Source organism: Plutella xylostella, chromosome 18 (assembly GCF_932276165.1).
Source record: "Plutella xylostella chromosome 18, ilPluXylo3.1, whole genome shotgun sequence".
NCBI classification, from domain to species: Eukaryota; Metazoa; Arthropoda; class Insecta; order Lepidoptera; family Plutellidae; genus Plutella; species Plutella xylostella.
In genome coordinates, this window is record NC_063998.1 from 2,045,317 (window position 1) to 2,063,367 (window position 18,051).

General features: G+C 37.1%; 1 protein-coding gene across 1 annotated transcript; it reads right to left on the reverse strand.

The window, feature by feature from the left end:
• Positions 1-4,750: 4,750 nt before the first annotated feature.
• On the reverse strand, positions 4,751-16,828 carry LOC105392320 (acid phosphatase type 7). Its single transcript, XM_048627410.1, has 10 exons — positions 16,615-16,828; positions 15,438-15,632; positions 14,803-14,924; positions 14,131-14,315; positions 13,562-13,762; positions 12,671-12,789; positions 12,014-12,149; positions 5,955-6,016; positions 5,595-5,686; positions 4,751-5,117 (listed from the first exon to the last, which is right to left on the reverse strand). The coding sequence occupies exons 1-10, from the start codon at positions 16,715-16,717 to the stop codon at positions 5,040-5,042; spliced, it is 1,293 nt and encodes a 430-aa protein (XP_048483367.1). The 5' UTR covers positions 16,718-16,828; the 3' UTR covers positions 4,751-5,039.
• Positions 16,829-18,051: the final 1,223 nt, after the last annotated feature.

An 18,051-nucleotide genomic window follows, 5' to 3' on the forward strand; every position in this document is an offset into this window, starting at 1 on the left:
TAGTACGTCGCTCTTGTCCAGGCTTAATTGTTTTTAGATAATTTAATAGTTCTTCGGGTTTATTAAATTTGTTGCCCTGAGCCCCAAGTCTAACATTCCTGTCATCTATTCCAGCTATAATGCAATCTACCGCACGGCGGCCCTCGATTTCACATCGGTTTAACAAATTTATTTTGTTATAATAATATAGATCTAACCGGTCTCCGTATTTAGCGCGTTTACTAAGCATTTCTGATAATAAATCGGCATAATTTTCGTAACTAGGAAAAGATTCTTTTAATTTTTCTTTCCATTCACTCCAAGTGAACAAAAGGCTTGGTAATCCCTGGTACCATACTTTGGCCACCCCTGACAGTTTAGGCAACGCGTAATGGATCTTATGTCGATCATCCCAACCATAAATTTGGGCACATTCCTCAATTTTACCTATCCAGGCGTCGATCGTCTGTTCCTTAGACATAGGGTCAAACTCTGGCAATACATTATTAGTTAAGGGCAACTTATCATTATTACCTATTTTTTGGAGTGACGATATCATGGTCATGAACTTATTGATAAATGCACTGTCTTCATCAGGTTGTTTCTTCTTTTTCTTCAAGGAACGTGATTGTTCTCTTTCACTTGAGCTACTGGTACTAGGAGAACGACGACGCTTGCGCCTTGAGGATTTTGATGGTGACCTGGAACGGCTGGGTCGGGTTGTCGATGGGTTAGGCTCCATGGATCTGCTTGGTCTTTCCCGTGCCCTTGTTCTTTGTGCAGCTTGGCATAGTATCGGGCTACGAGAAGTCACCCTTCGTGTACTTCGTCTCGTTGGGGACGATTCTTCCATTTTATTCTCATGAAACAACAAAAATATAAAATGTCAGTAACTTATAATATTAGGGAAGGAGTTGATGTGAGAATAATTAAGATATTTGTATTGGTAATATTAAGTGTGCAAGAGTGTTTAGGTAGGTACATTATGCATGCGCACAATGCACACAACATGTGCTCGCATATAAGCGCACGCCACCAAGTGTGGACAGAAGCGGACATGTTTGTACCTAATTATGTGGTTATTCGTGTACACATGTTGTCATGTGTGGACATATGTGGTCTTGTGTGGACATATGTGGTCATGTGTGGACATATGTGGTCATATGTGGTCATGTGTGTACATATGTGGTCATGTGTGGACATATGTGGTCATGTGTGGACATATGTGGTCATGTGTGTACATATGTGGTCATGTGTGTACATGTGTGGACATATGTGGTCATGTGTGTACATATGTGGTCATGTGTGTACATATGTACTCATGCGTGTACATATGTGTAGTATATAAAGCAACATTATACATAAGGTGTACTTACATCGACTTTTATGGTATGCAGGCGTGGAAACAAAAACAATATATTTTTGCTGGATAATCCCGCTTCTGAAGTTATTGGACTCTTCAGTGGGAGTATAAGAATTCAAAACAAGTTTAGCCTTGGAATTTCCTTTATTTCTCTTGTTCTCATAATGCTAGGTTACAATTTCGGGAGACCCTTTCGGTACGACTGTTGAGAACAGAATGGCCGGCAGGCGAGTGCGTAAGCTGTTTTTATAGTTTCGCTTAGGCGGGGAGACAAGTTTCGCACACCTGCGCCGATCTAGTGTTGGCGGTTTGTAGATCGTTTTTGACATTGAATTTAAAGAGTTTTACACAAGGTACAAACGTGTAACGTACCTTGGGTCAAAACAAGCATTTTTACTTTTATCTTAATTTAATAAAATCTGGCCACACTAAAGCTTTAAGCACAAATACTAGTGATAATAGATTATATATCCTACCGAATAAAGAAAATTTCACATTAATATCTTAGTTGTACGCTGCGATAGCTTCATTCAAAGTTGGGGTAGTCGAAAATGTCCCTAGGTACGTTACGTTACCCTACTGATATTTATGTATATTTTCATTTTTTTTTATTATATATTTCAACACTACACTATTATACAAATAACTTTATATTCTACCTATTTCATAGGATCTACATACGTATAGGTATTTTATACTATTATATAAATTACATTGTTTTTGTTAGCCATTGACGGATTTTATGTTATGTTTAAATTTTATGTTACTTAGTTATTTAAGTTATTTTAGTTTGGTTTTTACTTACTATTCATTTTCTACCGTATGATTTGTATCTTAAATGCTAACCAAATATACTACTTTCACCCTAATCTTACTCAAAATGTTGACAACAAGCCACCTGTTCTCAAATGTTACTGTCTGCCTACTGGTTACTCACGGCACAGGCTTAGCCTAGTGTGAGAACCCCAGCTACCATAGTTTTTTTTAATCTGGTCCAAATAATTTATAACTGCTTTGTATTCATAATATTTATTAAGATAACCTGTGTAAATTTTTTGGTTAAATAAACATTTTTTTTTTTTTTTTTTTTTAATTTTTTTTTTAATTCTGATCAAGTAAACTCAAGGAGAAATGAAAAGCAAATGTATGGTTTTACTTAGCTTTATAATTATTTAATAACTAATATTGTAGTCATATCGAAAGAAACAATGTGAATATGGCAGTTCTATCCGCAGACACTCCCCTTCCTTCTCCCTCTGTAACGGTTGACGGCCGCCATTTTTATTATCTTTTCTTTATCTGCTCAACTCTAAAGTAAACTCTAAACCTAAGCGTCGCGATTATTTTTATTTATTTATTCGGTGGTTTTTACAATGTTGTAATCGGTGGTATTGTTAGGAATGCTGGTAACTCATACAGGTAGACAAGCGTTATTCTAAAATTACTTATTAATATTTTTTACACCTAAAACTGTTACTGCTCATTGAAAGACAGCCCTTTGTTTTTCACCATCCAGAAGCTGTCAATAACTTGCCCCCCTAGGTCCACCGACACCTGAAAACAAATATGATTCATTAATATTCTCCGGAATCGAGAGCAAGCACTTAACTAAATGGGTTCCCCTCATCTGGCCTAATCTTTATTGCCCGAAACTCGTTTCGCATAACTCGTATCGTCTAAACTTTTAAGGTCGAATCATCCCTTTGCCAAACCTTATGTGGTCTAAGGCTCGTTTCGTCTAAAACTCTTTTGGCACAAACTTGAAACATCTAAGTCTCGTTTGCTCAAATTGATTTTCAAATCGGTAATCTTGTTTATCCTTATATTAAGTTATTAAATAATATATTAAGTAGTACATATACAAATTCGTGGTATTCTTTTCTTAAATTCCGAAAATCACGATATAAAATGATCACAATATCGAAAGTCCAAGACCATTGTTTATAGTTATTACAAACTTCATTAAAACTCCATAGGATCGAAATCCAAAGATAGGTGCGACGACGAGCAAAGCGAGGAGGAGCGTGTTAGGTGCACATGTTCGTCAAAAGCAAAGCGGAGCGCAGCGAAGCGGAGCGGAGGGTTTTCCACATAGCGAAAATAGTACAAGGCACCACTTTGCGCTATGTAGGTACGGAGACGTTCCGTTAAAGTGAAAGCCAAACGAATATTATTACTTTGTATATCTAGCCATTGCATAATTAGGCTATTCAAGATTTGACCAAAGCATTGTTAGGCTAAACAAGATTATACGAAATAACTTTTTACTAAACGAGATTTATGCCATACGATTTTCGGCGAAACGAGACTTTGACCAAACGTTACTATGCAATACGAGATTAGGCAAATAAATCTTAGGCCAAAAAAGGTAGAACCTAACTAAATGTCTTGCGCTGCGTAATAGGTAGCCTATGCCGTGGTAGGGTACCTACTCTGAACTAGCTTGTATAATAAGCTTGTAGATGCCGCCACCAGTCACTATAATTCTTAGCTATAATTCTAATTACCTAGATTAAAATTATAATTCAGGTGTCGTCGTAGGTCGGGAGGCTGCCATTTTGATTTAGTAGGTACTTTATAAATTTTCTGATTGCTTAAGTTACTAACCTGCTCCAAGTATAGGTGCGTCTTGTTGAAAGCCTTGAACCTGGTGTAACCGTAGTCTTGAGACTGGAATGCTGACCATTTGAAAGGGTTTCCTGAAACAGACAGAATACCTACTATTAGTTTCCTTGTGAGATGTTCCCACATTGTTTAGCACGAGTGATTAGTAGGCGTTTAGTAGACGCCATACATTGCTGGGCTTTTGTATAAGTTGATGATCTATCATAAAATTCTTAATTGTCATACATGCCCCGCACTGCAAGTCGCATAATCAGTCGCACTACACAATGTCATTCATTCTTTGGAGATAGAGGATTGTTGGGTGTAGGTAGGTCATAGGGCACCGAGCGAGGTAAAACTAAATATACCTATGTGATATGTACTTACTTCTGAACCTATCTCTTCCCTCCTGGCAGCCGGCAGACCCGGTGACGATGTGGACCGGTGCCCTGAAATTATTGCAGTTTTTTAATCCATACCATAGTACACTCTCCATAAAAATAAAATAAAATCAATCAAAAAATCTATAGCGTCGAAGGTGCGTTCTTTAGGCTACGCTACTCCTTTCCTTATTCGTAATATTTAGCCCAAAAAGAGATATCAAACCTCCCAAATGTATGAGTAAGGCCATTTTGTCTGATGGTGAAGTTCTGATGTCCGTTAGAAGAGACCTATTTCCAGAAATTCATCGTCTACTAGTTGCTACTTTTGAAACCAACTTAAGTATGATATTTATAATACAAACTTAAATGATTCCAGGGAAATTGGGCCATGGTTAGGTATCGAGAAATAAAAAAGAATAGATCATATTAATATATTTTAATGATAATTACAATCACATAAGTTACATATTTGTACAAAATTCTTTGGAATCACGTAAATATCACATTTTTATTACTTTACTTTACATACTGCCTACCCATCGAGATAAAGCAAGATATAAAAGTACAAATTCCTTACATAATGAATATTATGATGTCTATGAAAGTAGTGTAGTAAAATATACCATACATTTTAGATTCGAGAACATAGATCATAGGTATTACAAATTGTCATTAAAAAAATATTTCCTAAGTTGGGTATCATAATATATCTACATGTTGTAGGGTTCGTGCAAAGATTTATGTAGCCAGAAGGAGTCAATCACTTCGCCTTTCTTATCTACGGAGACCTGAAACAAACAAAAAATATTAGTACACAAAAGTATTGTAATTGTAACAAGTTGGTTGGGTACACACACATACATATCCTTATTGCTGACTGTACAATCGCTTTATCGTGGTACTCAATTTTTACTTTCTGTCTGATACGAGGAGTCGAGCCTTCTCGTCGATCTATGAAGGCAAGAACTTAGAAAAGTTTATGAACATAGGTACTTAAAAAAACTTTTCTAAGTTCTATGAATACGGGGATTAAATAGTGCTTAGTGAAAATAATTAATCATAAATTGTAAACTAAGCGTAAGCACCGATTCACACACTTTTCAGTGCGTGTATTAAGTAGACGTGCATTACTGGGCTTGTTGTATAGTATTTGCAAAACTTTTGAATCTGCCATACATACTCAGCAATGTACGTCTAATAACACTCGACTCGCACTAAAAAGTGTGTGAAGTTTAAATGGTAAGTAAGTGTAGTATAGTACCTACCTGTTCCATATAAATGTGTGTCTGGTTGAGCGCGTGGAACCGCGTGTATCCGTAGTCGGTGGAACGGAACGCGGACCACTCGGGCGGGGCGGCTGCAAATAAAAATAATTGTGTGTGTGTGTTTTTTTGAATATAGGTATGTAAAAGTACTATTATTTATGTATCAATTTCACAAAAAAAACGGGAGTCTTGTAAATCTCTCATTTTAGTATGCCTGGGCACATGATGTAAAACTCTATTACTGTAATCTACTTACAATAACTTTTTTTTTGTTCTATGACGATGTTGGTGCAGATTTTTTTTTGTTGCAAACTACCGGGGTAGTATTGATAATAATATTAAAGGAGATACATTACTTACCGACAAATGGATCAGTATTTTCTTGACAGCCCGCTGAGCCGGTCACTATGTGGACAGGAGCCCTAAAATTATAATGAAAACATTAGTTCATAATGTTACACTTATTGTTTACTTAAAATATTACGACCACAAAGCAAATACAAAGTAGAGCTGCCATATTTCGTTTTCTATATAGGATGAGATGAAACCACTAATCGGGGTTGAAGGCTGAGGTGCGCGGGGGTGCGGGACGCGAACTCCATCTTAGTTCAAGTAGATGAACTTTTATGTAAAGCTCAGGTTAACGCCATCTAAGTTCAAGTAGAAAAAGTAGCCTCTGTGGTTAAACATTGCGTAGCTCATATGATATCTGAAGGCCAAAGAAGAATAAATGACGCAATGTATTTCAAATTTATTTGTCATTGCGAAATGGTAGACAGGGACGGACTAAGGCATAATATAAAATGGGGCGCTAAATGGTCAGAATTAAATACAGTATGAGAAAAGGGAAACATGAATTTTTTTTTTAAATGTTTTGTTTATTAAATAGTTACCTATTTAACAGTTAACTTTTTTATTATTTATATATTAACACTTATTGTTAATTCAATGGACAGTACTCACTATCGTTATTACTCAATAGTTTTACTCGAAGTCGAGTAAAAATCTACGTATGGACCGCAAAACTCAGCTCAAAAAACAGCTCGAAGGCTCGCGCCGAGCCGGCCCGATGGAATTAAATGAAAGTAATTTTCGTCGAACCTTCTCGAAGCCGCTCGAAATATGTGTATGTGAATACTAAACGACGCGCCCCACTCGATAAATCAAAGCTGAATGGGTGGACGAAAGTCCATGCCATGGGTTATATTATACTCGACAGTTTAGCTCGATCGAGTAATACCGTATGTGAGTACGGACCAAAACACCAGATGGCGGGATCGACAGCTCAACGTGCCCTCCAAACACGGAATCGTTTTCATTTCGGATATTCAGGTGATTAAAATCAGGTATAATATTAATCACCTGTAAAAAGAACAGTCTTATTAAAATGCTGTCGCTTTGTGACTGTTGTGTTTGGAAGTAGCAATATGGCTGAATCTAATATTTATATATTTCTCTATAATTTCTTTGGAGAGGTGTGTGATATGATAAAATAAAGGTGTCTGTTCTTGGATATGTGCATTTAGTGAATGGAGCCAATCCTCATGTATGGCTGATAATCATAATCACGACGCACCCACACACTCCCAGGTCGCCGCCATTGTTGTGCCTCAGTGTTTAGTTAGCGAGATTCCTTCCGCCTTTATTCAACATCGATGGTTTTAGTAATTAATTTAATTTAGCTTTTCTTGTGATGGAATGTTAGGGTAAGCGCCTTCTCTTATTTTTTTCAAACCTTATTTTCGTGTTTAGTAGGTATGTCCTCCGCATTAAAATGTGGAGAACATACTTTGCTGTATTTTGTTGGACTCAGCCTGTGGATTAGTTTAATTCATTGCTGCTTCAATGCAGTGTCAGGAAATCTAAAAAAACTAAATATTTAATTCATAGTAAACATGGCGACATCCGGCCTGAGTACATCCCTGACTAGTGTTTCTATTTGACACTAGATGGCGCTTCCAGCAATTTAGAATGTTCTAGAAGTAAAATAAAATATAATTTAAAATATTACTACGCGTGAAAATATACTTTGCTTTCGTCCACAAATCTTCTATCATCACTGTAGCTCTTACATCCAACAATGCAACAACTTCATTTTGATCGAGAAACACGTAAAATAAAATCATTTCAAGACTCAACTGTACCGCTCAAGCTCGGGACCTGTCACGCACTGATGTCAGCACCCCAAGCGTGGAGTAACTGAACTACAGAACGTGTGACGACAGGTCGAACTTGGCTACGTCACGGCTACGTTGCTTACAACAGCTCTACTATGTATTTGCTTTGTGATTACGACTTACGTCCAAGGAACCAATCTATGGTGTTAGGTTTAAAAGTATTTATGGTGTTTTAATAAATAATAGATGCATTCGCTGAGTGTGTAATGCACATAAATTACATTCTGTATTTTCATAAAATTATTTGGAATTTACCTTCAATTTTGAAAAGAATCAGGCAGCCGAAAGCACAAAACTTTATTTCATAATATGTCATTTCGAATGGAAAGTTAATTACAGGATTTGGGATAGCGATAAAGTCGCCTCATGATTAGGACAACAGTTGAACTCCGAATTTACGACCGGTGCAGATAAAGAAACAATAGGGAAATGTAACATAAGTAAGAGTAGAAACATAGCTAACATGAATGCGTCCGAAATATACAAATTGTACTTTTATGTCTTAACTCATCTGCACGTTAGTCGACCAATTTTGCTATCCTATTGACGAATGAATCCACTGTATTATCAATTAATCTGAAAATTCCTTACCATGTTTATCTTTACTGCTGGTAAAGCATTATAAATTGCAAAACATAGCATAGCACATAAATTCCGAATATCTTAATTGTAGGTATGCAGTAGTAAAACACTTATTTAATATATTTTTCAATACAAAAATCTTTGGAATTAGTTTATTATCATACATTTTTTTAAGTCTCATAAAATACCTATAAATGCTATTTCACTTACAAAATTATTTCAAAATGCATTTTTTTACATAAATCAATGAGGCACGTGATAAATAATATTCAAGTACGTGTTATACTTAATGTTTTATGAACACTGAAAATATAAAATCTAAATATTGTAAGGTTCGTGCAAAGATTTCTGTAGCCAGAACGAATCAATAACGTCGCCGTGCTGATCCACCGACACCTGAAAATACAAAAATAAACATTAATGTTAATTCTTTTAAATTAGAGAAATACGAAAAGAACCTACTGGACTGTTGTATCAACATTGATCGTACACTGCCGGCTAAACTAAGTTAGTTCTCATAGCTGAGCTAGTTTTTAATACATATGCGTCCACCGCAAAATATGCATGTAAGAAAAACTGGCCCAAATATGCGAACTAACTTAGTTTAGCCGGCAGTGGACGGTCGGCTTTATTATACGTCCGGCGCACCCTGCATAGTCAGCGACTTACAAGTCTGACAACTACCTTATTTAACTTGATGTGGACTGGATAATTAATTCACTAATTTCACCATGACAAATTTTATGGTAGTCCAGTTCTAGTTTTTGTGACCGAGAAAGAAAATACTTTTAGCATGAATGCATTCCTCTTAAGGGTGCTTTTCCACCAGAGATGTGCTATGCAGCTATGCTGCGAAGATGTGATATCTACAGTGGCGGATTAACCTATAAGCACGACAAGCACGTGCTTGGGGCCCCGGGCCTCAAGGGGCCCCCATCCTCTCCGTTTAATTTTATGCCTACATTTTATTCATCCACAATATGTTCGATGTAATGAGTTTTCTCTGATTAAAGGGCCTACCACACGCGTAAGTATCACCACAGTTTTGCCTGCGCAGGCCGGCTTAAACACGGAATACCGTGCGTGTGGTTGGTAAAGGGCCTACCACATGCGTAAGTATCACCACAGTTTTGCCTGCGCAGGCCGGCTTAAACATGGAATACTGTGCGAATGGGTGGTAAAACAGTATACCGCGCCAACCCCGAAGCGCGGCTTGTGCATTTTTCGACATGTTTGATTTTTTTATAATTTTGCCATTCATTAGAGTCTTCTCTTAAATCCTTGAGTCACGAGTTTAACATGTGAATGATTTTTTTTAAATTTTTTTTGTCTACTTCGATCGTGTACGGTTTGATTTTTAGGAATAGCAGGCAACTAGACTTTTTTCTAGTGAAAAAATCCTAGTTGTTTGCAAACATTGAAAATATACCAGTAGAAGAAATAATTCCTCATTGGGAAACATTGTTTCCAGTTTCCACGCTGACGATTTTGTCAAAAATGAGGCTAGCGCGACGTCCCTCTCCAGCTATGATCCTCCAAAATTGAAACTCAATAGAAACTATTTTTGATGATGTCAAAAAATAGTCGTAAATAGTCGTGTTTGCCAAAAAAATAGTCGTATCATATATACGTATATTACTTTATGTCCAGTCTCTCTAGAACAAACGGTAAGGCCTATCGACTTGGTTAAGGTCTCAAAAAATAGTCGGGAAATAGTCCTAATGACATGCCACATTTCAGAAATAGTCGTCAAAAGATAGCAGATATTTATGTACTTTGCTGCAGCCCTGGTGGAGGATTATAGCTGGAGGTTTTGAAAATAGCGAATATCTTTGAAACTACTATGACTATCAGTTTGAATTATGTCTCAAAAATAGTCGTGAAATAATCGCTCCTATTTATTATAATTTTAAGCTTGACAAAAGCTGTTAAATAATGATGTCGAATTCTCTTAATTATATAGAGTTTCAATTTTGGGGGATTATAGCTGGAGGGACGTTTTGCGCGTACTTAACTGTGCCGTGTGATAGCTCGGCGTAGCTGCGCAGTTGTAACTGTGGTGGTACTTGCGCGTGTCGTATGCCTTTAAGGCAAGCAATTTTTTAAAAAATGTTTTACATCCTTTTTTATATAAAAGTTATAGGACGTTTATTGAACTGTTTTTTACTCTTTGTCAAGGAACAAATTGTTCTAAATTAGGGGCCTACACAGGCTTTGTGCTTAGGGCCCCCGATGCTCTTAATCCGCCACTGGATATCTACGCTACGAAAATATGTGACCGTTTCCACCAATACTACGCTAGGTAGCTGTGCGAGGAAGATGCGCTACGAAGATGCGCCGCCGCAAAGTAGCTGTGCGAGAAAGATGCGCATCTCGAGCTATGCTATGTATCGATAGTAGGGAAACGACGGGGGCGGCGGCGCCATAGCTACACCACTCGCGATGGTCCATAGCACATATCCATAGCACGCATCCATAGCACACATCCATAGCACGCATCATTCCATACAAAAAACATATCTTAGTTGAATCCGTTTCCACCAGTGCTAAGCTATGTGCACCAATAATATGATTGGTGGATATCAAACGCATCCATAGCATCGTAGCATAGCACATCTCTGGTGGAAAAGCACCCTTAGTCTATCATTAGGCACAATATGCGATACAAGTACTGATAAATAAACAACATTCACATACCTGTTCTAGGTAGATGTGCGTCTTGTTGAACGCATAGAACCTCGTGAATCCGTAGTCGGAAGAACGGAATGCAGACCACGCCGGCGGATGAGCTGGAAATTATATTAAAACATGTAAAAAAATATTTTTGTATTATTTTTATTTATTACCTACGTATCAGCATATTACTGTACAACTTATATTCCTTTAAAAAATCCACCCTATGTTCATGCTAATAATTAGGTACTTACATATTACTACTTATACAAATACTTACGGTTAAATTTAGAAGTATTTTCTTGACAGCCCGCTGAGCCAGTCACTACGTGGACGGGAGCCCTAAAATTATAATTACAACATTAGTGTTTGTTACTAAATATAGGTATGCTAGGAATAGGTATGTATAATACATTTAAATGAAATGTTTTACAGTATTGTAATTTATACATAATTTACGGTTTAGCATGATCTTAAATGTGCTAAAATACTATCATCAAATTACAATTAACTTCAGCAAAGTGCATGCATTTGAGAGTAAAGCAAATTAAGGCAAATAACAATCTGTATTTTAATAAAATAATTAAGTAGGTATTTACCTTGTAAATTTTGAGAACAATCACACAGTTGAAACCACTCGTTAAATACTTAAATGTTAGTCATGCGACCAGCATGCCCCACAGTAGGTATAGTTTTATTTCAGCATAAGGTAAAAAATAATATGATAATGACGGACGGACTCATGATATACCTCTTTTGCGTATGCTATTCGTAGCCCTTAAAACACTCCTACCTACACGTAGGCATGTAATGGAACGGCCTGCATTGAAAATGGTACGGATTAATTATTTTTTTGTCTGTTAATTGCGTTTAAAACGCCATTCGATTTTGAGAGTGTAATTCCATAGTGAATGATGTTGCAGACCACGGCCTTAGTTTAAACTTCCTTCATGCAAAAACAGCCCACTTCCAGTATGACAGACTCACCCAGGGTTCACATAGGGTTGCTCCAGCGACCCGTTGTACACCTTATTGTCGTAGAGAGGCCAGGTCCGTTCGTAGCTGTGTTCGTGCGCCCAGATCACGAGGTCTACTCCGAACTGCTTGAGGAGAGGCTCCAGACCTGGAGTAGAGTGTAAAATGTGTGTTTAGGTTTAGGTGCTGGCGTTTTTTGTACAGATTTTTTGGGTGGCTTATTTAGTAGGAGAGAACTATGTAAGCAGTCAAAATCAAATGAGGCATTACCTTTTTTATTATGTTTTTTTTTATTAGTTAGCGGGAATTAAATATATCATGGATATTATGACGTGCTACAGTAGGTATGACTCAACACTCAATAATTTATTGTAGATATGCATAAGTTTTACAGGTGTTATTTATTAGTGACTATTGCAGTGAAGTGAATATACGTGTCCGAATGGTTGATCCCTGACATTTAAAATCAATATGATTCTGAATAACGTGCCAAAGCATACACACATATTATACAGGCCACTAAACATATTATTTTAATGGTATCACAAAAGATTAATCAAAAACACTAAACAAAAACCAGAAACTGTACAAAACAAGCGTACAACGCAATCTATCATCTACCACCAACACTAAGGGATCAACTCAAAGCAAAATTTCGATTTCACTCACTGTACATTCCCAAAAACGGCAATCCCACCCTTGTGTACTCCACGCTACAATCCACATCGTTTGAGTTGCTGCAATACATCGGTCTGTGACCGTACAACACTATCCATGGCCTCTTCTCCCTGAAAACCGTTTGTATACAACGTTATATATTATATATTTGTTATATACATACCGAAGCCAATGAAAGGGACCCCGGTACGGACGGGGATGCGTTGATTCCTGCATTCGGCTTCGTCGTTAGCACAGTACATGGGCCTATGTCCGTATATGATAATCCAGGGCCGTTTCTCCCTGTGAAAGTTCGGCCGCCATTTTAGATCTTTTGGCACGCAATGGTTATAGATCGATATAGTAGGAAGTATATTATGTACTGTTAAATATGAAGAGATGGATTAAAAATAACTATTAACATTAACATAACAGACACAGTTACATACTTTCGCATTTATAATATTGGTTAGGATTAAGATAGTTAGGATAACTATAATTTATAACTGAATATTCAGAAAAGGATGGACAAAACATTCTGCTATTATTATAAATTATTTTTTAGGCCAGTTTCAGTTAGAACAATATGACCATATTATTAAACATATTCGTACGGTCATTCGCTGAACATTGACGATAAATATATGAAATGGTGTCAAGCGATAAATAAAAGTAAGTGGACCGATGACCGGTTAAACGAATTCTCGAGTGGAGACCACGAACAGCCAAGCGTAGCATGGAACGACCTCCAGCCCACTATACTGTCGATTTTAGACAAGTAGTCGGTAGTGGCTGTATGAGAAAAGCCGAGCACAAAGTGTTGTGGAGCTCCTTAGGAAAGAAAGGGCTATCAAACATTTGAACATCACGGGCTGATGAAACACAAACAAATCTTAACCTTACCTGTTCTCCCTTTGAGTTGCTTTTGTCAAGTCGTCAACCAGCCAATCGTATTGGTTCATGAGCATATGTATCCCGTAGTTAATAAAGTAGTAGTACTCTGTAGAAATGGATACAAAATGTATCGGGCCGATATCGAAACTGTAGAACATGCTCTGCTGAGGACCAGGCATAGAGAAGCGGTTCTTGTAGTTACTGAAATTGCTGAAACAAACACACAGAAAAATAATATAAACGGTCACTTTTAGTATAGTTTTTGGTAGCCTTAAATACGTATAATGGACGAGTTCTCTAGTAGAGACTACAAACAGGGAAACATTTTGTGGGACGCTCTTTCGGCTATTGGACTGAGTATAGTGGCGCTCGTTGGGAGAGGTCTATGTCAAGCTGTGGACGATTACGGGCCTATCATAATGTGTATTAATTGTATATTTGTAGGTATTCGTTGCGACCTGTTTTCTTGAAATCCATTTTCTTTCTTTCAATACTCCCAGGTTCCATGGACTCTCAGACAGACAGACAGTCGTAGGACAGACAGACAGACAGACAGACAGACAGACAACAGCACTCACTACTTCTCCTCGTGGTTGCCGACGCAGGTCATGTAGGGCACGGCGGCGGCTAGCGGTTGTATCTGGCGCATGAACTGGTCGCCTACTGCGGCGTCATCTGTGTCCATGTCGTAGGCGAAGTCGCCCACGTGAAGGATGAGGTCGAACTTGTGCCGTTGCGCTTCGTCTTGGAGGTAGGACAGTGACTGGCGGGTTGAGGGAGGTGTGTTAGTTATACACACTTTATTGTATACAAAAACGAACACAGAAACAATACGAACATGGAAAAAGTAAGTAAGTACACAATGGCGGGCTTATTGCCAAAATGCAATTTCTTCTCGTATCACGTGAGCGAAAATGTAAAAGTGGGTGACTCCCTTTATGAGTCACCTATCACTTTCCCTTCGGGAATTATATGATGATCAGCCGTACACTGATTAGCGTGAGAGGATTGGCCAGTCAGATTAGTCTCAACCGCTGAACAGGGTACTACGGACGTTGTATTAGGTATAGAATTGTAAGTTACGTCACTCGGGGAGGTTTTTTTCATGCATTTCTATTCATAGGTGCCCAACGAAGGACGTCGGCGTTGCGAAAACCCCAGACTTCAATAAGTTTATGCCTAAATGGCCACAAGAGGCACAGGATCGCAAACAGTGGTTAAAATTTATAAAGAGGTATTTGGACACTCACATGAGCATTCTTATTCCCCATGTCTCCGTATATAGCGGCTCGCACCACCCAGTTTTCCCCCGCTGGGGGGGTCTTGAAGTTAAACTGCTCTGACCAGCCGTAGACTGAGCCAGCGTGGTATACTGTGGGGAGAGGGGGTAGCTTTGTTAGTGGAGACCCCGCCACTAATGTAGATTAACTGCCACTTTCAAATAACTCTATCTACCGATGACTGGTAGTTACTTTCTTATGATGTTGACAGGTCATCATCATCATCATCATCATATCATTGTAGATAGAGTTATTGAAACTGGCAGTTAGAGTTAGCTGGATACACTTTTGTACCTTATCAAACTGATTCGTATGTAGATAAAATAGGTAGGTAACCGCATACACATAGTCATAAAAATATGAATAGCTTAACTTATAACTGTAAAAATTGTTTTAAACTTTAACAATGTAAATAGTTTTCATGGTAATTATGGTGACTAGGTTCTTAACATATTTAAAAGTAGTAAGAATTTCTAGTCATATTCAAAGTATTTTTTTCTATGATTTATATCTTCCCATCATTAGTTAATAGTTAAAACTCATTTTCCAGCTACCATATTAACTTTGTACCAGTGTTAAAATTAAATATTGAGCTATAGACTTACCATATTCAGTATCAAACTCCAGGTCACGCAGTGTCACCCGGTGGATGTACTGGCTGTGCTTGTGTGGTCCTCCATCTACAAACAGAGTGCTGTATCCTTGAGCCTCTGTGTCCATTACATTCTTGCCGTACTGGACTCTCGTCTCTTTGGTGTCATTGAATGTGCTCCAAGTTACTACTATGTCATTGGTCTTTTCTGAAATTTATTTAAAAAATAATCATTTAATATTAAATTAAAAATTACATAAACTGCTTTTGTTCTAGAGGGGTTAGAGTAGTGAAACAGTAAAGAGTCAGCAGCCCAGCAAGAAGCCTAGATATTTATGTTAAGTCTGCAAAACATATCAGTAACTAGGTATATATCCACAGTAGACATTGATCCTAAGAGTAACAGGTAAAAGATAGATGAGATCATGAATATTGGATCAATACAAGTATACACACAAGCTCTATTGGTTAAGCATTCTTCAACTCAATCTCAATCTTTCACCTACTATGACGACCAAAGTTTACCTATACATACCTATCGTTTATAATAATCGTTTATAATACACTGAACTCCATAAGGGATGGTAAACAAGTATCTACTAAGTAGAAAGAACTGCAATTGAACTATGACCTTTATGAGTTATATACCAATTTATTAAAGCTACTGTAAGTGTGCGAGTAAATAATATTTAACAGCACACTTTGTCGTAATTTAATCAGGGCAATGTTATCATGTTTCCAGACAAATAATACCAGCAAGGGTTATCATGTTAAATAAGCCCACACTGTTTATAGGTTTAGACCAATGACAGTTACTAGGTAGATATCTATAAATTTTTATTTTACTTATGCTATTATTTTAGGCTGATACTATGGGGGAAAAAGTGTATCTTAAGTACTTAAAAATGCTTAATGCAATGTTATTATTGGTGTCCAAAGATCGGATATATATTATACTTCAATCATAGGTTGTAAAATAAAATCTTGGATACAAAGAAAATACCTATTACTTAGATATTTAATCAGTATACAGTAAAGTAGTTGGTTTGTTGGCAAGTTCCTACATTTCGAGTTCCTATTATAATATTAGGATAAACTACGAAGATTAATAGGTAGTGAATAATAGATCAATATAACGTATATTAAAACAAAATATTAGCATTAATAATTAAATTAAAATAAAAACAAACCTCCGAAAGCTATATGAACTTGTTCCGGCTGGCAGTAGGCACAGTCATACGCGAAACTTGTGCCCAGCAGCGAAGATAAATACAACACAAGTATTAACTTCATTGCTGATTTTACATGAAAATACTTTTACAAAGTGTACAGGAAAATTTCATGAATCGCGGTTTTATCAACAACAACACAACAAACAAAGCGAAGCGAATGAATCGCGAAACGCGAATGAATGAATGAAATTGAATGAAATGCTGAAGTTTATTTGACAGAAGCTGTCAAAAAACCATTAGAGCTCAAAATAAGGATTCTATGCTACGGTATATGCTATTGTGTACCTTGGGTCAATGGAAGTAATAGGTTAAATAGGTACTTGTACGAAAGTATTTATTATGTAGTCTGAGCCTATCTGAAACCTAGTTAAACATTGTGAGATATGGCGTTTCGACTTTCTCCGTGTTCGGCATCATAAGGGTCACAGTGACTGTCGCGAAACGCGATTCCAGTTAAAATAAGTTTGCAGAAACGAAACGTGAGGGATAAGTAGTTGGTAAGGTTGGTAACACTGTTTAAGAAAAATAAATAGAGAGGAGTTATAGGAGGGAAAAAAATGGTGATTGTTACTGGTGAAAGAAAAGAAAAGAAGAGGTTCTTGGAGGAGATGTGGTGAGTTACAAGCCGTATAAGGACGATAACATCGGTGAGTTCTTATCATTATGTTATTATAGAAACCTGAGAATTAGGTGGCAGAGGAATGGCTCAGAAAGGGGTGGTTTGGAGGCCATTACCGGGACACAGAGGTCCCACCAGAAAGATAAGGTTCTACATTCGAAGCTCTTAAGAAATGATTTTATGTATGTAAGATTTGATATAGGTATGCGAAGCAGAAAGAGCCAGACATGTTCATTGGAAGGTAAGAAAATAATTATATGCCTACTAAATACTTTATTTACATTTGTAGTTATGTGAACCCTACGATTTTAATCGCAATGCTATTATGCATTCGCGACATGGTGGAGATGCTGGGATAATCTCATAAGCTTTTTACTTTTTTGTAAAGCGTGAATGATTTGTAATTTTGATTCCTAAACAGCTTAAGCTTAGGTATGGTATTTATATACCATAGACCATCGAGTACACAGTTTATTTTTACAAACTGTTCGCATTGTATCCGGTTCCGCCTGATCCATCTACGAAACAGAGAAGCGAGGAATAGAGTTGTTCCTACCATTTTTCAGTTACGATTCGATTATGATTAAGATATTGAGTTGTAAAAGGCAAATAAGTCAAAGTCAAAATGTTTTTATTCATCGTATAAATATATATATTTTTTTTCTGATGAACGTCAATTTTACAAACTAAATAACTTAAATAAATAGAGTTGGTTTCGAAACTTGTTTTTTTTGTGTTACCTACTTACTTCACCTAGAGACGACTGTTTAGTTGTC

Coding starts and splice junctions, on each gene's coding strand:
- LOC105392320 (XM_048627410.1), bottom strand. CDS start 16,717: ATGAAGTTAATACTTGTGTTGTATTTATCTTCGCTGCTGGGCACAAGT. Junction 12,790..13,561: donor GCAACTCAAAGGGAGAACAG/GTAAGGTTAAGA, acceptor AACGGTTTTCAG/GGAGAAGAGGCCATGGATAG. Junction 12,150..12,670: donor GCCGTTTTTGGGAATGTACA/GTGAGTGAAATC, acceptor ACTCTACTCCAG/GTCTGGAGCCTCTCCTCAAG.